A 25,255-nucleotide genomic window follows, 5' to 3' on the forward strand; every position below is an offset into this window, starting at 1 on the left:
TGATGTCAACAGAAACCGAAACGTCGCGTGACTATGGAATCAGAACGATGCCACCTTGAAACGAAACCGAAAAATGGATTGAAACCGAAAAAAAATATTGTAACTGAAATAAATGTACTGAAAAATCTTGTATTGAAACCGAAAAAAAATTGATAGTGAAAAACAATTAATTGAAACTGTAATTTTTTTGTTTTCGCTTACAATTTTTTTTTTTCGGTTTCAAACCATTTTTCAGTTTCACTCTGCTGGCACTGTTTTGGTGTACGGGGGCGCTGGGGGCGGGGATTCCGACCCGCATGTATTTGCATATATTATAATGCTGACCAATGACTGGAGAAAACACTGACGACGCGGCTGCGGTCACGGACAAACTCGCACGTGTCTGTTCGGGAATGGCAGATACCGAGAGGTCCAGCGTTTACATTACCGACTATTTCAAAGTGACAGCCTGAGGTGTTCTTCAGTAAATTGGACTACCGGACAGGAGGATCTGAGGCCCCACCGCATTATTTTTGGTAAGTTAAATGTGTTTGTAAGCTAATCCGTAATTTAGGTCCTTAGCTAGCTACCTAAGGACCTAGCTAGCTAAGATGAGCACTCGGCTGTCGGGGAAACATGTTTTGTAAAGTTCGTTTAGCTACCCCGTGCAGGTGAATGAATTTACCCTGACTAAAGAAATCAAGAGAAACGCACCAGGCTGCTCAGTGACTAACCACGGTTACTGTACTTTTATTATGAGTATTATACTGTAAGAGCAACGGGCTGGACTCTGCTTCTGCTCCTGTGCAGAGCTGATTATTAAATATGTGCAAACAGCAGCATGTTTTCTGTCGCTTTCCACATGTGGAAGGACATTAAAGCCAACTTTTAAATTCCCCTCATTAGTCAATAGCTACGGATTAAATAGCAAAGCCCGATACTTATGTACTGAAACCAACTACTTCCGCTTGTCAGCTTAACTTAAAATGTTACATTTTTCCCCTGATTATTTTTTTTAGCTTTTTTTTTTTTTTTTTTACTGAGTTTGTTACAAATATTCAGGTTAAAAAACTGTCCAAATTATTTTTAATGAATTATGTTCACAAAGTCACATGTTCAGTACTCTGTACAGCTTGCATCCTTTAGGACAAATAATTTGAAACGTTAATATTTCTTGTTCAATACTGAGCTGATAACACCTCTGTATGTTGTGACCAGGATGCAGCAGCAGACTGAACCTCGACTGAAACCTGCTCCATCATCTCATCTTTGCAGATGTCCATTTATAAAGCATCAACAACTCAAAGGTAAACATGATATTAGAAAAAGTGTTAGTAAGGCCTTTAAAACAAATAAAAAAATAAACAGCTGTCGGCAGAACTGTAGGACTGAACAACTTCAGATCCCGAGTGTGTGAGGACGGAGAAGGATCTGCTCTATTTCAGATTTGAGAGATAAACTTTATATTTCAGTTTGTGATGATTCTGTTCTGTTTGTGATTACAGGAGCCGTCCTCAGATTCAGACCTCAGCACCACCCAGTGACAGCAGACAGATCATCCTATATCTTCAATCTTTGTAGTAACTCCAAAATTAACTGAAGAAAACAGTACAAAGGTTAAAGTACCACATGTGCTGTCAGTGAAAGCTGCAGCTGTTTTATTGATAAATTTAAAGACAAAAAGTCAAAAGGATTAATCACCCCTGTAACTGTGTCACTATATATCAGCATTAACAGTACCTCAGTTTGGTGTTTCAGAAAACTGCTGATCTCAGACCTGCACAACTTCTGTTTTAAACACTGAATGTACTCAGCTACATGAAAAGCACGTGATGTTTTCTCTGACACAATTAAATAAAACCTGATTAAAAGTCAAAGGTTGTTACTTGTATTTGAACTAAAAACTTGTGATCTGGAATTCTTTCACTGTTTTTTGACAATAGTGTGTTATTTATCATAAAGTAATTCAGAGTCATTCATACCAGAGTAACCAGTGAGCACAACATATATTTAACTTTCTACAGGACTTAAAGCTATTACTATAGCTTATAGCTATAGCTATTACTTAACTGCACTACTGTATAGTTCTGTGTAAATAATCATTCTGTACATATGATGATTTTTAATCCTACAACTGTTTATAATTTGCATAGTTCACATTTCTGTATAACTGTATATCTCAGATTTCTGTAGTTTTTCATATTTATATCCTGTTCATAGCCTGTACATAGTTTGTACTCACTACAGCCTGTACATACTTATAGTTATAGAATATTCACAACATACTTCATACCGTGTACATTATAACATACCATAATAGACCCATTTCTGTAATATACTTACATATCTATATTATTGCTAATATATATTGTAATATATCTATATCATGGCTAAAGCACTTCTGGATGGATGCAAACTGCATTTCGTTGCCCTGTACCTATGCATGTGCAATGACAACAAAGTTGAATTCTATTCTATTAAAAGTCCAGACCCTCTGAGGATTATCTGAGTACTTCTAACATTACACAAAGCAAAGGTCTCCATCAGTGTTCATGAAATGCTGGGTTTATCCTTCTTGTGAGGGAGCTGCTGGTGAAGATCACGAGCCCTGCTTGATCCCGGCGATGAGTTTCAGTCTTCCTGGTGTTTCCGAAATGATGCCTCTCACTGTGGGTCAACAGAACGTCTGGCACAGGACAGCTGTAATGAAAGAAATTGAAGTTTTGGAAATGCCCTATATGTGAGAAGCAGATTTTGTATTTACTTTTCTTTTGCCAATAAAGATAAAGTATAATTTTCACCATACAATTACTAACCTTGTCATCTCCTGCACTATCTGTTTTGGGCTCTGGGCTCCTCCTTCCCAGCGCTCATGAGACTGCTTTGATGCACTGTGGTATGAGGTGCTAACCTGTTGACAGTGTTGGGAAGGTTAATTTTAAAATGTATTCCACCAAAGATTATAGAAGTAATGTATTCTGAATACTTTACAACTACATGAATGTACTATTGCTGTGTGATTTATTACTATTACTGAAGGCTACTCGCCATACCAACACCAACTAGATGTTAAAATCTTAATATAAATGAGTAACAGTAGGTGGACATTAGGTAAGGCTGCAGCGATCTCGTGTAGAAAACTATTCAGCGCGTATATAAAACAGGTCAGCGGCTCCGAACCGTAGTAAAGGGACCTCTGGCTAATATGTCCGGTTCGTGTCGGGCTCATAGCTGAAAACTAGCTTTACTTTGTTGTCTGGGTCAAGTTTGCTAGCGAGAGACAGAGAGAGGCGTTGAAAGGCTGCTTATTGTTTCGGAGGAAAACAAGAACACGGTGTACAGTCGAGTCTTAACAGCTTACTTGCAGCTGGGCTCGTCAGGCACTCTTTTTGGCTTTAGTGGTTATTATTATATTTACATGCTTCCAGCTCCCGTTTCTGCTCCGTGACAGCTGTACTTCTCCTTTCTCTCCCTCCCTCGCTCACAGACACATAACGGGTATGGCAGTCCATTCTCCCTGCAGCACGGACTACACTGCCCATGAGGCTACATTGTTTAGAGCGATGCCTGTAACACTCTGCTATTGCCTTCATATTAAATAATTTTTGTATAATAATTTTTAGAGGCTCTTATTGCGTGTTTTGTTTGGGTTTCCACCGGCGTGGAATTACCAAAAAATAGAGAGACCATAGCCTAACATATGAAACAGGTAAATACCGCCATGTAATCCATTTATTTCAACAAACTAACTGTATTCTCAATATCACCTATTGAACAGTAATTGTAACGGATACATTTACTCATATTTTGTATTTTAAATACGTAACGCCGGTGCATGTATTATGTTACTGCCCAACACTGCCTGTTGAGATCCTGAGATCCGCTCCTAGAACACCGGCCTCCAACTCCTGAAGAGACACGGGTGTCCCTAAATTTAGCAAATATTAGCTTCAGGCTAGCTTGCTACGACGAATAGGCTAATACCAGCATTTTACCACAACTTCACCAGATGTAGCTAAAAAAACTAAACTAATGTCCAGCCCAGTGGGACAGCAAGAAAAGATGACAAAAAATGATTACTTACTTGCGGTTTGGAGGTTCAAGCTGAAATTGAAGCAGCCATTGAAAGACGGGAAGAGAGAAAGATGGCAGCTTGGTCAGCACTAGTGGCCTCTATAATATATGCAAATACATGCGGTACCCCCCCCCCCCCCCCCCCCCCCCAGCGCGCCCCCGGACGCCAAAACAGTGCCAGCAGATTGAAACTGAAAAATGGTTTGAAACCGAAAAATGGATTGAAACTGAAAAATGGTTTGAAACCGAAAAAAAAATGGATTGAAACCGAAAAAAAAATTGTAAGCGAAAACAAAAAAATTACAGTTTCAATTAATTGTTTTTCACTATCAATTTTTTTTTCGGTTTCAATACAAGATTTTTCAGTACATTTATTTCAGTTACAATATTTTTTTTCGGTTTCAATCCATTTTTCGGTTTCGTTTCAAGGTGGCATCGTTCTGATTCCATACATGAGCTGTTTTAGAAATGGAAGGAAGCAAACGAGATGTGTCATGTATCCTGGAAACGGGACAAGTATACACACCGCTGCGCTCTGTCATGCGCACTGAGAGGCAGGGAGAGGCGGGGAGGGGGAGGCTGAGCTGGGCTGTGTCCTGAACTGGAATTTCCTCACGTCTTCTACCCGAGCCAAGTTTCACGTGCGCTCGTGTGTTTACCGGGCCAAATTCACGTGTGCGAGTCCCCCGAGTCTCCACCTCTGGACTGGAGAGGAGGGTACCCGAGCTCATAAAAGTTTAGCAGGAGTCCGTGTCTGTAAGAAATCTTAGGAGAAAGTGTCACGGAGAAGTATTTTCCTGTGAATCTGCTGGGTTACATAGCATCAGCTTCGGGCGTTTATTTACTTCAGAGCTGCTGTGAAGACTGGAAATCAGAAAAACAGCAAGATAAGGTGGATAACAGTCAGGTTTCCCCCAGCAAGTTTGAAAGAAGGAAGATTTTTTGTCTTTGAATTAAAATGTAAGTAAAACTAAAAATTTGAATTTTTGCGCTTTGGTGTGTTCACTTGTGACTGGCCTGTTAGTGTATACAACTCTAAAACAAATCGCTGTTTACATTATATAGCTATACAACCTGCAATGTTATAGGAGCTACTTTTAGGTTCAGTCCTAACTATATTTTATCTTTTTTTAAATCTAATTTATTTATTTATTTGTTCGTTTAATCCCAGAAATTACACCTTTCCATGATTACCGCCGTCCCCGTGTTGTTGTTGGGTTTGTATGTCTTTTAGCTGGTTTCAGTGTATCAACTCAAAACTTTACCAAAGCTTCCCGCACGGTTGTTTTTACGTGTGTGTGTGTGGTTATGATTCATTGGTGTGCAGGGGTGGTAAGGGCTCCAGACAGTGACAGCGCAGTTTGGCCAGCACGAGTTCCAGCCTCACGTGGACCCGTGTAGTAAACTGGGCAGGGTTCGAGCCGGTTCCAGCGCCGCCCGGGCATGACTCGTTCTCCCGCCACTCGCTTGAATCACTCCGCCCCCTCCTCTCACGCCGCGTCATACGCGTGACTGAGTGGATGGAAATGGGAGGGTGTGAGGAGGATGGTGTCTACAAGCTGTGTATTTACCCTCTCCCAAACTGTTTCCTTGTTTCTGATGTTTTACTTCATTCTAGGTGAATTGGATTTATTTTTGGCTCCCCAGTTTTTCCCAGTATAAGGAGTCATTTTAAAGCCCGTGTTTATTGAAAGCTTTGTTGAAAAAAACAATGGACTTAAGGTGCCAGTGAACAGTTATCAGGTTGTGTTGATGATTTGCTTCTCTGCCTCATCTGCACTTCTCTTCATCGTCATTATTTTCATCACTTATTAAACTCTAATCAGAGTGACCTCTCCCCCTCCTGCTGTTCTCAGCTGGATAATCATGATGGGAACTGCTTCTCATGATTGTTCCCTGAAAAGAAAATCCTGGGAATTCTGCCCAGTACTTCCCGGATGGCCTTAATGACATCCACCTGAGACACACCTGATTCCTTCCTGTAGCCTTCGCAGTAAAGTGTTTGCTGTTTGTAAGTCCCGTCCAGATCTGCAGATCTGGAAATAGGATTCACAAATCACCGCCTCTGATTTTTAATCTGCAGGGGGCCTGATACTGCCACCTGGTGGTGATTCTCGGTGTTTGCGCTGTTGGTCGCTGCTTAGGACTTGTCCTTACATGTCTGGTTGAGATTATGCCCTGGCATGTACCAGTGATTCAGAGAGAGGGAGGAGCGCTCAGTGAGTCACTGCCTTAGTATAAAAAGCTGCCCAGTGAGACCAGTGTGTTAGTTCACTGAGGAGCTTTACGCTGGTTTGAAAGATGGTGAGACTGATTTTTACTTTCATACTCGAGACAGTATCAAGTAACTGAGATGGATGCACTTGTAATGGATTACAGAACTCATTTTGCTTGGTTTAGAATAAGACTGGCGCAGAAGTTCCTCTCCTCTCAGAGAAGTCACTGCATGTTTTACTTGTGCAACATTTCATCAGCACCGAGTGTCTGGGAGGATTAGTCTCATCGCTGGAGATGCTTAATTAATGGAGACAAAATTAACTTTCAAATATGCCATGCCTGGTTTATTATTGTTGCTACTTTTTTAAAGCAAAACGCCAATCAGTGTTACTCTAACCAGAGATCTTCTGTCTGTTTCCATCAGTGTAGAGTGATGGCTTCTCACAAGCGAATCTTGGGGGTTCTGAGAAAAAGACCAGCCCGGAGAAACCTGTTTGGGCCTGTGGACCGAGAGCAGCTACAGGTGGAGTACCAGGCTGCCATGCGTAGCGACCTTCAGGAGGCTTCAAAACGGTGGGGCTTTGACTTTAGCTTGGACAAGCCTCTGGAGAGCAGTGATTTCCAATGGGAAGGTGTCCCGAGCACTAGGGTGCCTCTGCTCTACAGGTCCTGTTTGCAGGATCTCGGACAAGCTGAAGGCCAAAGGTCAGCAGCGACAGTTACTCCCAAGAGAGGGAGGGTGGAGACGGCACAGAGCGAGAAGGAGAACATCCCCGGTACGCCGGGGAAATGCACGCACAGCCAGGAGATGCTGGAGAAAACACCGGAGAAGGGCGAGAACACGGGGCTGAAGAGGAAGCAGACGAACATCACAGGTACGTGTAGCTGAAAGCGAGAAGTCTCGTCATTTTACGTGAGAGTGCATGAGATTAAAATTCCTGCGCTTTATCCCAACAGATTTCTACCAGGCTAAAAGAAGAGTAGTGTGGATGCCCCGCAAATCCGGCGAGTGATGTTCGGTGGAGAAACGCCAATATGCCAAGAGAACCTCACAGACAGGGCCACGCTCAGGAATCGCACGTCCCGCACAGACTCTGGCCGTGCACCCAGGAGGGACCTCAACCACACGTCAATACAAAACACTTAATTAGGGTACTGTAGTCACTTTGAGGAGATTGGTGTTTTTTTCCCTCAGTGGCAAGAATGCGACATTTGAGCAGAGAAGATTAACAGTAATCTCTGGAATCAGTGGATTTACACTCATTTGGGGAAGGGGGGGGGGGTGCCAAAGTGTTGCCCGACTGCACATTCAGCCGCACTGAAAGCACATTCACATCCGCTGGAGATGTGTCGATTAAAATCATCCAGCCTCATCATGTCTGTGAGCTGAGAGGACAAAGCTCTTTGGCTCCGTAGTTCAAATCCATTATTGTTTTTCTACAGCATTTTTTCTACATGTGTATCACAAGGGTTTACCAGTCGTCTTCTTTTTTTTACTTTCCGAAGTATGTTATACTTTTTATGTCCAGCTGTATACAGTGCTTTTATCGACCATCTTTTAATCAAAGGAAGATGCTTGAAGAGTTCTGACATCTCAAACACGCAGTTGCTTTGCTTAGATTGTAAAAGACAGAAGTGCCATCATGTCCTCTTCCATCCTTTTCCATCTACTTTACGTCAGCTGATTTTTGATGTCCTTCGGCTGCCCAGACTCTGATACTGATAACGTAGACTAGGAACACTTAAACACGTTTATTTAGTTATATATGTATAAGAGATTTATCTATAAAGTTAAATATGGCATTGTCAGGTAGCATAATCATTTAAACTGCAGTATTGCACATAAACACCCAGTATCAAGTGCCTTTACTGGCATTTGTTTTTGGTATTTAAAGTTCCTTCATCATAAGTAAATGTATACTAAGCTAAAATGTCACATTTATTATTTTCACTGTGCAATCTAACTAATGATATGTTTTGTTTTGGGGTTTTTTGCCTTAAATTTGTTCTTTTTTTTCCCTCTTGGCACTTATTTATGTCTACATTAGCAAATCCTGCTGCTATGGGTAATATGAATGGGTGTCACTGTGACGCTAACCCTCACCAACAGAAAGCTTACAAATGCTCCGAAGCCGAGAAAATAAGCGAATGACCCCAAACAACGAATGCACTTCTGTTTGTAGATGCTTGCGCACATTTCCTCTGTATTGTGTTTTGTTCAAGGCTACAAGTGAAAATCTGTCCTTATTTATTGTGAGATACGATGTCATGTGTTAATTTAGGTTTTGTTTAATTATTATGAAATCCAATAAAATGGTCAAATGAACCGCCTTGTGTCTTTAATGTGTCGTCACTTTACTTTTTAGTATCAGCGGTAAAACTGTTCCTTAGTTTGGTTGAACCCTTGCAGTGTTGTGCAACAGTACAACAACTTGTCATTTCTCCATTAAGGCCATTATACACTCACTGGCCGCTTTATTAGGAACACCTCGCTAGCACTGGGTTGGATCTCTTTGTCTTCAGAAGTGCATTAACTCTTTGTAGCACAGATTCAACAAGGTGCTGGAAACAAACCTCAGAGATTTTGGTCCATGTTGACATGAAAGCATCACATATTTGGTGCAGATTTGTCAGCTGCATATCCATGATGCTCTATCACATCCCAAAGATGCTCTACAGGATTGGGATCTGGTGACTGTGGAGGCCACTGTGGTGTTTTTTTTTTTATGTTAATCAATTGGCATTAAGGGGCCCAAAGTATGCAAGAAATCAGAAAATCGATTCCTTGCAGAAATCGAGACTCCTGAAACCAGGCAACATTTATCCAAACATCTAATGTCCAAGTTTGGTGAGCCCGTGCAAATTGTGGCTTCAGTTTCCTGTTCTTTGCTGACGTCACTGGCAACATGGTGTGCATAGTTTGGTTGTAACGTTGGCTGTTATTTGAGTTTCTGTTGTCTATCTGTTCAAACCTGTTGGGGGAAAACTCTGTAAAAGACCCAGGAGAAATAAAGACACAATGAGACAAAGTTACTTTCTTTATCAAACGTGTACACGGGTGAGCTGCTAAGAACAACTCACACCATGCACAGTGGCTTGGTAATTTTTATAGGCACAGAGCACAGAGACAGTGAGAACAGGATAACAAATAATAAACAGATAAAATAAAACAACTCCATATATGGTGCTAGTCTCGTCAGCAGAGAGCTAGGGAAGATAAAACAATCTAAAACAATATGTCCCAGAAACAAGATGTGTTTGCTGGGAAAGTCTAAAAAGATCATTCTAAACTAATCTAACCATAGGCAGAGGGCAGACAAAAGGCATCTTTGTACATTTAAAAGAAGGTAAAGAAACATAGAATCATTTTTCCTGTAACAGTTTGGTTGTAACGTTGGCTGTTATTTGAGTTTCTGTTGTCTATCTGTTCAAACCATTCTCCTCTGACCTCTGACACCAATGAGGTATTTTCTCCAAGAGAACTGCCGCTCACTAATTTGATATTTTCTCTTTTTCCGACCATCAGACCATTCCCGTAAAGAGGTGGCTGTGCAGCAAAATCCAAGCAGATCAGCAGTTTCTGAAATACAGCAGACCATGCCACATTCAAAGTCACTTAAATCGTCTTTCTTCTCTAATCTGATGCTTAGTTTGAATTTCAGCAGCTCCTTAGTCTGCATGCATAAATACATGGACCTGAAGCCATGTGATTGGCTAATTAAATATTTATGTTAAGGAGAGGTTGAATACACCCTAATAAAGTGTCCAGTAAGCGTGTTAACGTATTACCTCTTGCTATTATTGGGCCACGATCAATAAGTAATACAATAATTTAAAAATAACAACACACTAAAATCAAGTGTTGTTGAAGTCTATTTTATTTATTATACCTTCCAGTTCTTTTACTTGTTTTGTTCTCAGTTCCTCTTTGAAATCTATTCCAAGTTTGTTTTTGAAGACGACGATGACAGCGTGTTTTACGCTTCCTTTTTAGAGGGCGTCCCTCCGCGGAGACACATCCTGACGCACCGTCAGGCACAGAGAGATCTGAAGTTGGGTGAATATATCCTCGAGTAGTGCCGAGTCATGCAAACTGGCTTCTGCTGTTGTGATACCACTTTTTCTTCTTCACTCTTTTGTGAAGTAGGCAAATTACGAGAGCGAGTCGGCGCTCTGAGGCATTGTGTACTTTGGCACAACATCACTGCAGTCCCACACCAGCACAGGCGAAGTGCGCGTGTTTGTACTGGAGTTAGTTTAGGTGAGTGGAGCGCTCCCTCCCTCCACTCACCCCACCCCCTCCCTCCCTCCTCTGGCCTTATCAGCACGGGGGCACCTGCACGCCTGCGCCAAGCTCTCCCAGCCCCTCCATCATCTGTCCCTTAGCTCCCACATCCATTACAGGGCAGTACTGATAGCATTTGCATGTAGACCGAAAGAGGGACAGAAAGAGAGAGAGAGAGATGTAGGAGAGTGAAGCAGGGGGAGGCGGAGGGAGCATATGACACAAAGGAGAGGGAGAGAGAGAGAGAGATCGGAGCATTAGAGATAGGAAAAGGGAGAGGGAGGCTGCAGATATCGATGGTGTTAACGATGGAGCGTTAGGATCCAGGGAGGTGACAGTTAGCCAGACCCACGGCTGGGGGTAAAGACATTTGAGGAGGGGGGACTCCTCCTCGGTGAGCTCAGGGGGAGGCGGAGGGAGGAGGAGGAGGATGGGCCTCGAACACAGACTTGCAATGGCACTGCAAAAATTGGATTAAAGCAGTATGGTAACGTTTTCTGATATCCTTTTTTTTCTTTCCTTTTTTAAATTTTTCATTTTCATTTTCCTGCGCTGCTTGTGTCTCGTCCTCGCGTGCTCGCTGGCATCACGTCCCCGCGCGTCTCCCGCTGAGTGAAGAATGCACAGGCATCACCCTGTCCTCTTGTTTTCACGCCATAGACATCTGCCATCTCCATCCTCATCCTCACCGCTTCTCTCCCGACCTTCAGGAGTCTCGGCTTCATCCACAGCGTCGCTCCGTGGATCTTTTATTATTATTATTATTATTATTATTATTATTATTATTATTATTACACGTTTAAACAGAGACACCGCGTCAGGTTTGAGCACCACCGCAGCCGTCGCTATATGCCGATTTGCGCTTTTTTTTGGTTGCCCACTTCACCCCCTCTGATCCTGCGAGTGATAGCCACTCAAAAAAGCATCCCACTTTTTATTCATCTATTTTTTTCAGAGATCAGGAAAAAAATGATTTGTTGTTTTTCCATCACGGGGCTGCAGTCATGCGTTTTCCTCTCCATCACACCGTGATTGTAACCTACTTTTACAATCACAGCGCGTGCTCATTTCACGCAGTCGCGCAGATATAATGTAAAATAAATCCTCGCGCCATCCCGCAGACAGAAACGAGAGCAGTGCTGTGAGAAATATCTCACAGCACTGCTCTCGTCATGTGTGAGCCCAAACTCGTGTCTGAGGGTCTGATTGCTGCGTTTTGACGTCAGGCGGAGAGTCATTATCAAACGCGCCATCTGCCAAAGCCGCACATAAACATATAATACTGACCAGGGAATCCCCGCGTGGATCTGTCAACGCGGGGTCTCGTCGTGTAAAAGGGATTACATCCTCAGGCTGTTATGTTTTTTGTTTTTCTGAAGGAAAAGTCAGACGAAGGTTCAGGCAGAAATAGATTTACATACACGCTCAGCGTGTCTTTAGCATTAAAGTACACGCCACGTGCTGCACACCTTCGTGGGTTTACATGTGTAGTTTGCTTCCATCTTAACTAATCGTCATCGTCTTCTTCTCCTTCTTCGTTTTTTGAGGCTCAGCAGGGCAGGAAGCATCATCTAATTAATGCATGGTGGCCTTTCTATGTGGTCTCTAATCTCTCCGCTAGATCGGTTAAAGCTAATATGCCCCGAGTGGGCAAAATGACACATTTTGACAGTCCCATCGAAGGAGGTTTATTTATTTTGTTGAGTGATTTTACTGAGGTTACTCAGGTGTTTTGTTTCTGGCAGTTGAGATCTGGAAAATATAATCTGCAGTTTAGAAAAACAGAAGAAATTTTGTTTCCTGCAGAAAGTAAAGATTCAAATACTTTACATTTTGTCTGTTTCTGTGAAGATAATTTTTTTGAATTACACACAACTAAAAATGAACTGAGTGTTTTATGTATGCGACCTATATGATGTACTTTAATTATAAACGAAGCATTACTGTTTTATTGTCATACAGCACCAGTCTTGAGCCAACCCTTGTCTCTTTATATTTTGCTTCGGCTTTCCAAAGGTCTTTCAAAGTTTGTTCTCACTTTCAGTCCAGTCCTTGTACCTTGTACCTATGAGTCATTCAAGAACAAAAACAACATCTCACTCAAGGGATGAACCAGTGTTGTCTCTATATGTGACAGAACATTAGCAAAGAACCGATTTTAAATTGCATCATATCTAATAAATATTTAATAATAGATTTTTTAATAAGTCTAATCTAGGCACTTTGTTACTAGCAGCCTGTCACAACAGCATATAACTTGTTTCCATTTCTTTAGCTGAATCTTTGAATAATGCTTAATATAAAGTTTAAAGGAAGGAAGGAAGGAAGGAAGGAAGGAAGGAAGGAAAGGAAAGGAAAGGAAAGGAAAGGAAAGGAAAGGAAAGGAAAGGAAAGGAAAGGAAAGCCCTGACACAGGACCTAAAAGATGCATCTGACCTTGAATGTCCTTCAAGTATCCTGGATATCCCTGAAGGCTACTTAAAGAAATTACAAGAATTACAAGAAAGCTTGAGGAAGAGAGTTCAGGCGGTCATAACAAAATATTGAATTTCAAGCTTGTTGGAGTTGTACAAACTCTGTTTGCCTTAATGTGCTGTATTTATGTTAAGTTTGCACATGTAAATCACTGCACCTATTTCCCATTAAAACACATAGATATAAGGAGTGGCTCAAGACTTTTGCACAGTAATGTTTATGTGAATATAACACCAATAATAACAGCCTGTGTTGGCACCACATGTCTGCAGATGAACTTCTTTTCTTGTAAAACCCAGTCTGTGAAGAGTCAGCTACAGTGAAGATGTTTCTCCAGCGCCGTTTATCTGAATAACCTTTGTTATCTCTACTTTTACACTTTTATACTGATGAGGCTCTGATTCCTTAGTTTGACTAACACCTCTAATGTATCTGGAGCAGTTGTAGCTCTCTTTTCACCCCTGAATAGCAAGTCACTGCCCTCTTGTCCCCTCAGCTGGACAAGAGTGAGGTGGCAACTCTAGGCCTGCCCTCCACTACCAGCCATGGAGGCTCTGACACCAACATCAGCATGGACGGAGCGGGGGCAGCAGCGGCGGTGGGGTCGGTGTCTGGGGGCATGGCGGGGGGAGCGGAAGGTGCTGTGGCCGGTGAGCCGCAGCGGACACGTGCTGCTCTGGAGCATCTGCAGCAGAAGATCCTAAAGGTCACCGAGCAGATTCGCGTGGAGCAGGAGGCGCGTGACGACAACGTGGCGGAGTACCTGAAGTTGGCTCACAACGCGGACAAACAGCAGGCGTCCAGAATCAAGCAAGTGTTCGAGAAGAAGAACCAGAAATCGGCACAGACTATTGCGCACTTACACAAAAAACTAGAGCACTACCACAAGAAGCTGAAGGAGATAGAGCAGGTAAGTGTGTGCGTGTGCGTGTGTGTGTGTGTGTGTGTATGCACGTGTCTTTCTTCGTGGTCTATTGGAACATTTATCTTATGAGTGACTTGAACAAGTGTTCAGTCTATCTTTGGGAGCGCAGTGGAGTCCAGAAATAGACTGATGATTTCCCAAACACTTATTTAAACCAGTGCATCCCCCCTGTGCCTCACCTGATTCTTCACAGGGACTGCTTTCCTCATCTGTGTTATGAGGGCTAAAACTTACCCTCATAACATGATCAGCTCTCTCCTTTAGGATCCTCCACTTCTCTGCTTCCTCATTCCTTTTCCCCTCTTCACAGAATGGGCCAGCCCGGCAGCCGAAGGATGTCCTGCGGGACATGCAGCAGGGACTGAAGGACGTGGGAGCCAACGTTCGTGCTGGGATAAGTGGATTCGGAGGTGGAGTAGTTGAAGGGGTTAAAGGAGGAGTTTCTGCTCTCACGCACACGGCCGTTGTCTCCAAGCCACGAGAGTTTGCCAGTCTTATAAGAAACAAGTTTGGCAGTGCTGATAACATTGCTCACCTAAAAGACACGCTAGAGGACGGAGTTGGGGGCCACGCTGAAGACACCCCCACGCCCCGCGCCCTGAGTGGAAGCGCCACCCTGGTCTCCAGCCCAAAGTACGGCAGCGACGACGAGTGTTCCAGCGCCACGTCTGGATCCGGAGCGGGCAGTAATTCTGGTGGGGCTGGTGGAGGAGGAGGGGGTGGTATGTTAGGCCCAACGATGGGGAGCCCCAGATTGGACGGGCACCACCACCACCACCATCACATGCATAGTTCATGGGACTCTTTACTTGAGGGTCTGCAGGAGATCAAGGCCAGCCAGACGCACATGGAGGACGCCATCGAGGACATGAAGGGCCAGCTGCAGAGCGACTACTCTTACATGACTCAGTGCCTGCAGGAAGAGAGATACAGGTAGATGTCCCTGCAAAGAAAAGCAATCACTAACGTGCTACACTGAACATCAAGATGCAATTCACACAAGGAAAAAACAACTCAGTCCCCACTGCTCCTTTTAAAATCATCATTAAATATGTACTTTAGAGCAGGGGTGTCAAAATTAAGGCCCAGTCGCCAAAAGTGGCCGGAAAAGTGCCGTCCACTAGACGTTATTGGAAAATGTGAAGGAGGGCATCGGGTTTGAAATTTCTGACTACATTTTCAGAGCTTTACAGCTTTTCCTTCTGATAAACACCTCCCCTCTAACAGTGCATGCAACACAAATTAATTATTCACTTAATAATTCATTATTAATTAAGTAATAGATAAACAACAATAGCACTCAGAGAGCACAACTCCCCCTGAAGGTCAAGGAGTATACTAAAGCTTTTGTTTTGCAACATGCTGACTGACCTTTGACCTATGACCTTAAAGCCTTAAATGCTAGTGTATTTTATTATCTTTACCCAGACGATTGGTGCAGAATCGGCCAAAATCTTTGGCTTCAATAAGCTGCAATAACTTCAGATTTTGACATTTCTTCATGCAGTGTGTGATTTTGTCATCGTGATCAATTAGGGCATCATATTGAAAAGAATTACAAGCGTGTTCTCTCCATGCCCTTTCAAATGTTTTTTTTTAACCTTGGGCGCTAGAAAATGAAGGTCAAGGTCAAATGCTTAGCCAACCTAGGTAATCATGTCATTCAAGCCTGTTATACTGTTGTGAAGATTGAAGATCCATAAAACACTGTGGGTAATATAAAGTTTATACTGATTTTTACATTTGGTGTGACCATGACCAGATTTCCTCCCAAATGAAATCAGCTGAGCTCTTATTGATCTCTACCATCACACAAAATTTCAAGATGGTAGAGTGGTAGATGGTAGAAAGCAACAAACAACCAGAGGATGAATTAAATACAAGGAAACTTCTATTTTTTTGCCCTCTACTAAATGTATGTTTTGTACAATGAGTCCACAATAATAAAAAAAAGAAAAATAAATGACATCACAGGGATTAAATATGTAGATAAACCATGTAAAACAAGTTTGACATGCATGCTTTGGAGTACAGTGTGTGCTGCGCTGTGTGTTCAGGTATGAGCGACTTGAAGAGCAGCTGAATGACCTGACGGAGCTGCACCAGAATGAGATGACCAACCTGAAACAGGAGCTCGCCAGCATGGAGGAGAAAGTCGCCTACCAGTCGTATGAGAGGGCGAGAGACATTCAGGTAAAAACAAAGACTCCGATAGATCGTTGGAGACTTTGGAGTTTGCTAGAAGTTGGGATCAGAGCTGTGTGTGGGCAATATGTTTCTCCAAAACCTGTATATGCTTCAAAGACGTGAACGTACAAACTGTGTTTACTGACTGTGATTTTCAGAGGTAGTTTCAACTCTGACTAAAGCAGTTGAATTAAGACATTATCATTCCCTGTAAAAGGTGTCTTAGATTTTCAGGCCTTTTAATGAGGTTTTGAAAAACAAAATCGCACTAAGTGGGTTCATTTCTTTGGGATCTGCACACACAGGAGGCAGTCGAGTCATGCCTGACCCGCATCACCAAGCTGGAGCTGCAGCAGCAGCAGCAGCAGGTTGTCCAGTTAGAAGGAGTGGAGAATGCCAACGCTCGAGCTCTGCTGGGGAAGCTCATCAACGTCATCCTGGCGCTCATGGCCGTGCTGTTGGTCTTCGTCTCCACTCTGGCCAACTTCATCACCCCTCTGATGAAGACCCGGGCCCGCGTAGCCGCCACCGTCCTGCTGACATTGCTGCTGTTCGTGCTGTGGAAGCAGTGGGACTTTGTGGAGCTGTGGCTGCTGCCCAGCTAAACTTCCTGAAAGACACTCTACAGGAGGAAGAGGAGGAGGGGATCAGAGAAGCTGATTCCAGCTCAGTTCGCCATCACTGAAGGGACCCAGAGACTGAAGTGAAATGAAAGCCACTGCGGCGAGTTCCCTTTGAGTTTGAAGGCGGAGTGAGAGAGAACAAAGCACGGCACTTTTTAGTCGAGACCCGGCCTACAGGGAGCGCCGAGAGGTGTTTACAGAGCAAAAACAAGTGAAATTCTCTGCTTGCCAAGTGACAAAAGACATCCTTCCCTCTCACCCACATGTACCGGCACTGATGACCAACCGTCGATCGCATCGCTGTCACCAAAAACTGAGTTTCTTGCAAGAAATCTTTGGCCTTTTTCTAATGATTTATGATACATTCATTAAAAAGACAGGAGCAAAAATAAAATGCCCGATCATGTTTGCTGTAATCTTCATGTTGAAGCTAATGTGTATTTGAGAGGAACAAGGTGTTTTTTCTTCTTTTCTCCATGAATGTTATGTGCTCATGCATGTCCTCATATGTGCACTGAGATGCATCTAGCTGGCATGAGTTAACATGTCATTACTGACAGACTGAATCTTCTATAACTGCCATTTTGGTGTCAGAATTGCAGCGCGGATCTGTCGTATCTCCACTCGGTGTCATTCCCGGTTTGTTTCACATTCTTCTCTGGTGTTGAAGCAGTGCTTTTTCTTTCGTTTTCCTTTTTTTTTTCTCTTGCAAATGAATGAATAGTTAAAAAAAATCTGCTACAATTCACCATACTGACTCAACAGTGTAAAAATCTGCTCTGTCCACAAATGCATTTTCATATTATATCTATTGTAGAACTGCTACTATCCACAGTGTCAACTTAACTGGCATGTTCAAAGTTTATATCCAGTTTGCAAAAAAAGAAAAAAAAGAAAAGAAAGAAGAATTATTGCTGTTTTATTAAACAATGTAAGAAATAAATGATTTCATATATTAGGCTGACCTTGATCCATCTCCTCATCGTCCTTCACGCCGACACCCGTTTGTTTTTTTTACTTTTAAAAACGTATTTGCATATGCAGGCACCAAAGTGTATTCTCTTTTGATTGCTTATAATAATTGTAAGATTATTGCATATAAATGGGTGGTTTTGCTGTTACAATGTGAATGCATGGGAAGCATAAAAAAGCAGCAGAGAGTGGATAAAGCTCCAGCTCTGACTGTGTGCATAATCATCGGATTACCTTTGGTTGGAAGAGGTAGGCCCGAAGGACGGGTAAATGTTAGTTTGCGGTGAGCTTGGCCATCCTTTTGCTCCACCCTTGACCATTGCATACAAACAAAGTAACATAGATCTTCCATAAAAGTCAGATATGAAGCATGGAAAAAGGGAAATTTAGGAGCTTCCAGTGTGAAAGAGTCCCATAAGCTGATTGATCTTAAGCATTTAAACACATACACATACCTTAAGGGAGCATTTGTAGAATGCTGTTTCAGACACTGTTGGCATGTTTATGGATCACAATTACTGATTCATATTTTTTTCATTTGGGAGTGGCGGCCACGCCCCTGATCACTTTACTGTTAAGGCAAGAAAGAGATTTACATTTGATTATGAGCACCATCCTTGGCTGGATCAGATTATATATCTAAGAACACATTAGTGGTTAGGCCTCGGATCAGCTGTGCATCCATCTGGTAACCTGATTATTTCAGTTCTACTTTACTCTCTTGGCTCAGCCATGAAGCTAAATTCATGAAGCTGCTCATAACCTTCTTTTAATCAGAATCACCACTCCCTCTGGAAAAAATACTATATAAAAAAAAAAAAAAATAAGCAAGAGAACCAAAGCATCTCAATTTTGTTTTGTCTTTTTAATAATTACTGTCAGGCAAAACCCATATGACCATTACATTTATGACAGGTATTCTTACAGTACACGACAGAACTCAAGGGGATCAGAGCCGGTGGCATGGCCACACCTGACCGCTAAAAAGTAAGACATTCATCGTCATTAGATTGTTCCAACTGTCACAGAGTTCACAAATGTATTTTGCATTTGACTCGTATCAAACACAGTTTTTCTTGACAACCTAGCAAAATCTAAAGACCTCGATAGAAACAGCAGAGTAGAAAACAAAATAAAAAAAGACAACAGAAAAAAAAAAACCCAAAACACATTGTATATAACAAGCAGAAGAATTCCTGATTTTCTTAAATTTCCTGTCAAGATGCGAGATGTACAATATATTGCTTTCAGGTGCTCAACTCAAAAATGGGTACCCCAAAAAACAGATAAAAGAAAGAAAGAAAAAGAAACCACACATTCTTCGGTATCTACCCTTTAACTCGCGCCCCGTCTCCGGCAGGTTAAGAGAGGCGGCATGTCCAACCCAGGCTCAGACCGGTCTAACCGCAGGAGGAGGAGCAGACACTTCAAGGTGTTACGGGAGCCGACAGCAACAGCTCCTCCCGCAGCTTTCCACTGAGTGTCTGATACTCGTGCTTTTTGCTTCTTTTCATGGAACAGAGCGGCTACAAAATAAACTAAAAACAAAACCTATTCGTGTTCACTGAGAGCCTTGAGCCTAAGACACAGTATCCAGTCACAGCAGTACATCTGAGGGAGAGGACATGATGAGATACAAATGACACAGGGGTGAGTATTAAAAGTTTCCATAACTGACGTTTCACGATAATTAAAAAAGCTGAGCAGAAGGCAACATGGAGCGTGGACCATCAGTGCGGTCGCTGGCAACGTTAAAAATGTGTCGCTTCATGTAAAGCTCAGCGGTCAAACGCGCGATTACGTGTAAAAATGCACATCGTCAACATTACTGTGGCCAAACGCTCCAAAGTCCAGAATCCGTGTTGCCTTTTTAATGTAAAATGCTGTCTCGGGGAGAGCACCTGGTTGTTCCCAGACTCAACAGACACGAGCCTGATGGTTGTTGTTGTTGTTCAGCAGGACAGAGTCTGACCACAGTCTTCAGGCCAGGAATCAATACGCTGGTACTACAGGCTGAGAAACCTGGGCTTCATTTACGAAAATGTTTTCTTACAGAGTCAAAAGTAAGACATAAACCCAGAGCTTTCTGATCTACTAGCTATGGCAACATTACTCACCACTATCATACTTCTTATCTGGATTGTGCTGCTAAAATGTTATGACATCTGGGAAAGCATCAGAAAACCTTTTCGTGAATGCAGCCCTAAGTTTCCACGCACAGGTTATCATCACAGCGAGAGGTACCTAGGCAGACCTCTGGGTATAGAAGAGAATATAGGCCTGAGTGTTGCACACTTCCTCTACACTGCAAACCTTCATCTCAGAGTCATTACAGTGGACCCAGAAACCTGAGGATAGCAAATGCACATTAAAAAAGATGTTAAAAAAACAACAACACAGCAGAACATTTGCATCTTAAATAAACCACAGGATGCTGTGCGCTCTTCCTCACCTCCTTCTGTATTGTAGCAGTATGCGGTGTAGTGCCCTGAGCCGAAGCCTTTACCATGATGCATAACTACAGCAGACAGATCGTAGGTGTAGCCTCCTCTGTGGACAGAGTGACCTGAGCCTGTGCAGCAGTATGGTTTGATGTTCAGAACCTGGTCAAAGGCCACATGGACGCCGATTTTCTCCCTGTGGTTCCGCCCCGACCATCTGCCGTACAACAGGCGATAGTTAGTGTTGCTACACTTCACAAGCCTCGTCTTACAAAAAAAATAAATAAAGGTAGAGCACCCCAAGTTCACAACGCAAACAGAAAAAACAAGATCAAAACTACAGGAAATCCTGAAATTTCTTTGAGAAATTTCAAAGAACTTGGTTTGGAAGTAAAAAAAAAAAAAAAAAAAAAAATATATATATCAGCCTTTACAGAAACTTGCCTGAAGCGTTTGAGGTGCAGCCGGAGAACCTGAGGTAAACGGTAGATCAGAAGCTGCTTACATGCTTCTGACAGAACTAAGGGTTTGTGGGATGATTTCCGTCTTCTTTCTGAAACCATGAAACAAGGAGATCACAGGTTACTGATGCGAGGCTTTGTTTCCGCTGCACAAGTGACGCTTTCTTGCAAAATCTCAGGCTTTGCGAAAGTGTTGTGTGGCTCTCTCAAAGCTGCTAGCCTAGTTTTTAAGTCACTGCCTCCGCCGGAGCTGTCAGCAGGAGATTAAAGAGCTTCTTAGACAATGAATAAATAAATAACACCGTTGGCTTCATTAATCTGTTGAAAGCATTCAGTCATTCAGGTAAAGGTCACTTTACACACAAATGTTCCTCACGGGTACATTCAGATGCACCCACAGTTCTACAGTGTACTCTGTATGCACACCATGGGTGAAATCTGACAATACATTACCTGACAAATCATACTTGAGGTAAGTGTTTACACTTTACTGATGTTTATTTGATGATTTGGGACCACAAGACTTCGCACTTCAGTAAATACAGCAGCTTTTACCTCACCTCCCTGAAATGAATCACTTAAACATTTTTTCCTGATAGATCCTGTCTCCATTCCAGTGAAAACTTCTAACTACATAACTGGAAAATCTGTTTTCTAGTAGCGGGGTGACTAGTTGTTCTGTTTACTTAGAAGAAATGGCTACTTTAGTAGGAAAAATGCAGGAAAACAGAACACTAGTAGTTGAATGCAGCTTACATTTCTGGATGTATGCGAAGCCGGCAGCCTGAAATTTGTCTCAAAATCCTACGTGACCATGTGATGTGATCTGTGCGTGCCAGGCCATTCGTGAGTAGGAGGATGTCTGTAAAGTTTCAGACATTTGTATGCACAGGAATTGTGAGCAGCTGATCAGTATTCATTCAATATTTATTCAAATGTGGATGTGCGCATTTGTAAAACAGTTTCGCGTGTGGTAAAATTGCTTTGAAATTGTGTGGACTGAAGCACCTGCTTGTGTGTTCTCAAACGCTACACACACATCAATACATACATTTGTAAATCTTGCTTTATGCATTTGGATCACACTGAATGCATGTGTAACACTTCGGAGACGAACTTCTCTCCATCCTGAAAAATCAAGTCTTTTAACTGATAACGTCGGGAAACACATGCATGCGGTCGTAATCCTGTGCAATCCTCTTCATTTATGCGACAGTTTGCATGTTACTATTGTGCGTCTGATGAGAATGAAATGACAGCTTTTAATTAGTCATGACCCGGGTGTGCGTTTAGTTCCGATGCCATCAGATTAACAGGAAAATGTTCTGAACGCTTCATTTTTACAAGTTGCTGTCCTGACATTCTCAGTTATTCATAGAAATACCTCGCAAGAAAAACTGCATTGACCTTTAAAGAAAAAGCAGGGTCCGGAGTCAAAATGAATAAATCATGAAGGGAAATCTATAACTTTAAGTTCCACTTTGGATAATAACTTATTTAAAACCAATTCCCATTAGAATCCAAATTGTGTAGGTATGGTCCACTATCCAGTTCTCTGTCTGATGAATCAAGAGAATAATTTAACTGCTAATTGATATTTTAGGGTTGATAAGCAGCTTTATCAGAATGCATCCAAGTTGTCATATAATAGGCAGATATCCTGAAACAATACAGATTTATTCAACTCGAGCTTAAGAAGCAAAGTCTTATCAGCTAATAATGAACTTAAGACGAGCTTGGCTTGTGGTGCATTAAACATTGTACTGACTGTTGCAGTGGTTGCAGGCGTAGATGCTGCCTTCAAGAGCCTCCATCTCTGTAAACTTGGACAGCATCTCAGTGAGGGTGCAGCTACGCTGGTAAGCCGTCGAGCTCGAGCCTTTGTCTATGCTGTGGTATCGCTCTGGAAACTCCAAAGACAAATCCCAGAATGGCTCTACTGTGTTAGACTTGTGCTTACAGGATAGGCATGTCACCTAAAACATACAGAGAAGAGGAGGAACACAAGCAAAGGTGAGTGTGACGACGATTCCAAGTTTCAGCTGTAGCAGAACTCTGGAAAGTGGTTCAAACAAATAAATAAACTGATTTAATAAATGAAACAAAAATATCTGCCTGAATTACAAAACCAGACACTTCCCCATTCTAACTACATTCCAGCACAGGTTTATGCTCTTCATACATGATCACAATCAATCAACTGTCTTCTTTGGCCTGCTCTTCCAGGCAACTGCTTAACCCACCGTGTCTCTGCATTTTATTCTTTAATGCAGATGCATGCCTCTTTTTTATTACTAAACTCACAATCTTAACTGTGATTGGTCAAACCCTGCAAACAGAGCTGAACAGATGCAGTTAAGACTTTTTTTGTTTGTTTATTTGTTCACAACACCAAAAACACATCACCTTGAAGTGGATTGAATTTTGAATTTTAAAAATTAAATCGCAATTAGAACTGCAGAGTGTCGCCTTTGAAACTGCTGGACTTTGGGGGGAGGGTGTTCTGTGTAATGCGTGCATGTTGCATGGGAAGCGTTTTGGGTACTCCACCGTGCTCCAACAGTCCAAACACATGGATGTAAGGTTAGCTGGTGATTCTAAAGCAGCTATAGGTGGACATCACAGAGACAATACACTACAACGCACCATTGTAGTGTATTGTAGTGTAAGTCTGGTCCTCCTCATGCACCACCCTAAATGATTATAGGAATGTGGTGATGTGACATCTAGAGCAGGGCGATATGACCAAAAATATTTATCACGATATAGATTTGAAAATTTGCGATAACGATATAACTGACGATAATTGACACTAGACAAAATACTTTACAACTCCACAATTTTATTAGTGCAAAAAAACAAAAAACAAAACATGTATTTTCACTTAAACAAGCAGCTGTTTTTTTGCATTAAAGTTATATAAAAACGTAACAGTGCAAATGCAAATTCCTTGCTGACAGTTCAACCAAAAAGCATTTCCAGTAGAAACTGGCCGACATATCCTCAGCATAACCAAGTATAATATCCACAAAACTTAAAAAGAGGTTATACACACACAATACAGTAATATTATGTTGAAGCACCGTATGTATCACTCCGCGAGGCTCCTGCCTAAGATAGCCGTAATGCGCCGACAATCCATCAAGCGGTGCAGGTTCGTAGCTTAGCAAAGTCGTACTAAAACATTTTCGAGCGCCGTGTACATAAAATCGTTTTGAGGTCAGTAAACACAACCAGAATTCAAACATAAGGCACACGGGATTATAATGGGCACTGTCGATTTTCAGAAAAATCAAATGATTGATTTTAAGTGTGCCGTATTTACCAAAAAACACGGTAATAATGACGGCCCGCTAGCACGCTCTACCAAAAATAGTGCTTTGTTGTGTATCTGACGGACGAAAGCTAAACCAGTTCCACACCACTGAAGTTGCAGCATTTTTACAAACCAATTCTGGTTCATCCGTTTCATTCAACAATCCGCTTTCGCCCTTGTCATTCTCTGTCGCCGCCGTGCCTTTTTCGCCATGTGCGTATGAAAACAAAGGCACTGCGCACGCGCATTTTACCCATATTCTATCGTGATATTTCATTTTCTTGTCGTTGCCCAACATTATACCGGTATTACCATGAACGGTATGATATGGCCCAGCCCTAGTGACATCACAGTTTTTTCATGCAACCACATACTTTGATTAACTGGAAATCTGTATCCATGGCATCTGTATCTGCAGCACAGTGTATAAATTTCAGCTTATATATAATTGATATTAACTGATATGGGCCTTTGTGATTGGTAAGAGCACCTAAGTTGATACCTTTTACTGATGTCAGTGGCCGACGTTTATCTGATGTCTCATGTGAATTTTCTCAGTGTTCAAAGTTAACTGGGGACTAACTGAAGGACAGCTACAGGAGCTGATTACACCTCTTCAAAACAATGACTACAGCTTAACTGTACCCGGTGAAGCATGTTTTTGCAGAAGCATCCCAGAAACAGCACCTACTAAAAATACCACTGGGTCATTTTTTTCTCCTTTTTTTTATCTTGTCTTCATCTTGTAGGAAGGAAGTTAGACCCAGGAGAGTAAAGAACATGGTCAATTTTCAAAATAAAAGGCATGAAGACTAAAACGCTATCCTTTTACTTATCACTTATTAATTAACATTTATTACTTATTTTATTATCAGATTTGTGTCTCTGGCACAAAGGGGGAATATAAATATACAGAAATAATAATGAAAGCAAAACAAAACACAAAAGTCAAAATCTTGGCATTAGCCCAGAACTTCACAACAGACATGCAGAAATGGAAAGCAAGAGGGAAAAGAGATAAATACACAAACAAAACAACCTACATCACACTGGACAACACTGACTGCATGCAGTTATAAGTTAGGAGTCTCACCTGGCTGAGTAGCTGCCCGTGAAAGATGGTGTTGAGAACCTTTAGCACTTGCTTGGATAGTTTCCTCTTTGTGATGGGGATGACTATCCGCCTTTTGGACCCCTCTGTGTCCAGCTCCTGCTGCACCTTGTCCAGCAGCTCACACAAGAACTCCTGGGCATCCTGCTGGTCGTATCCACGGAAAGCTGGGATGAGGTTCCACACAGA

The 25,255-nt window shown here is 42.2% G+C and overlaps 3 protein-coding genes and 1 long non-coding RNA gene across 9 annotated transcripts in view; 3 read left to right on the plus strand and 1 right to left on the minus strand.

Moving 5' to 3' along the window:
* Window positions 1-402: 402 nt before the first annotated feature.
* On the plus strand, window positions 403-2,635 carry LOC308402672. The gene is made up of 3 exons (XR_013972791.1): window positions 403-515; window positions 1,198-1,286; window positions 1,485-2,635. It is a non-coding gene; the product is annotated as an uncharacterized lncRNA (long non-coding RNA).
* A 2,025-nt stretch (window positions 2,636-4,660) lies between these two features.
* cdkn1a (cyclin dependent kinase inhibitor 1A) lies at window positions 4,661-8,610 on the plus strand. Of its 3 annotated transcripts, none has more exons than XM_080891618.1 (3): window positions 4,661-5,013; window positions 6,695-7,145; window positions 7,228-8,610. In XM_080891618.1, exons 2-3 carry the CDS (start codon window positions 6,704-6,706, stop codon window positions 7,281-7,283), a joined length of 498 nt encoding a protein of 165 aa, XP_080747744.1. In that variant the 5' UTR covers window positions 4,661-5,013; window positions 6,695-6,703; the 3' UTR covers window positions 7,284-8,610. The 3 variants fall into 3 exon arrangements, with proteins under 3 accessions (XP_080747744.1, XP_080747742.1, XP_080747743.1); XM_080891616.1 differs by lacking the exon at window positions 4,661-5,013 and adding an exon at window positions 6,205-6,357; XM_080891617.1 differs by lacking the exon at window positions 4,661-5,013 and having other exon boundaries at window positions 6,364-7,145.
* Window positions 8,611-10,605: 1,995 nt separating this feature from the next.
* Window positions 10,606-18,240, plus strand: tmcc2 (transmembrane and coiled-coil domain family 2). Of its 2 annotated transcripts, none has more exons than XM_080891889.1 (5): window positions 10,606-11,042; window positions 13,527-13,940; window positions 14,266-14,888; window positions 16,013-16,148; window positions 16,448-18,240. In XM_080891889.1, the coding sequence occupies exons 1-5, from the start codon at window positions 11,040-11,042 to the stop codon at window positions 16,745-16,747; spliced, it is 1,476 nt and encodes a 491-aa protein (XP_080748015.1). In that variant the 5' UTR covers window positions 10,606-11,039; the 3' UTR covers window positions 16,748-18,240. The 2 variants fall into 2 exon arrangements, with proteins under 2 accessions (XP_080748015.1, XP_080748016.1); XM_080891890.1 differs by having other exon boundaries at window positions 10,606-11,037.
* Window positions 18,241-18,593: 353 nt separating this feature from the next.
* Window positions 18,594-25,255, minus strand: part of usp49 (ubiquitin specific peptidase 49) — a 9,645-nt gene continuing 2,983 nt past the window's right edge. For 2 of the 3 annotated variants that reach the window (XM_080890661.1, XM_080890662.1), the window contains exons 3-7: window positions 25,049-25,255; window positions 22,408-22,615; window positions 20,623-20,731; window positions 20,190-20,395; window positions 18,594-20,085 (exon numbers count right to left, since the gene is read on the minus strand). The exon at window positions 25,049-25,255 is cut by the window's right edge and continues 1,238 nt beyond it. In XM_080890661.1, coding sequence (XP_080746787.1) covers window positions 19,982-20,085; window positions 20,190-20,395; window positions 20,623-20,731; window positions 22,408-22,615; window positions 25,049-25,255 — 834 coding nt within the window. In that variant the 3' untranslated portion in view covers window positions 18,594-19,981. The remainder of the gene's footprint in view (window positions 20,086-20,189; window positions 20,396-20,622; window positions 20,732-22,407; window positions 22,616-25,048) is intronic. The other variant, XR_013972687.1, reaches the window with a different exon arrangement.

This window comes from Rhamphochromis sp. 'chilingali' (assembly GCF_963969265.1).
Source record: "Rhamphochromis sp. 'chilingali' genome assembly, chromosome: 9".
In the NCBI taxonomy this organism is placed as follows: Eukaryota; Metazoa; Chordata; class Actinopteri; order Cichliformes; family Cichlidae; genus Rhamphochromis; species Rhamphochromis sp. 'chilingali'.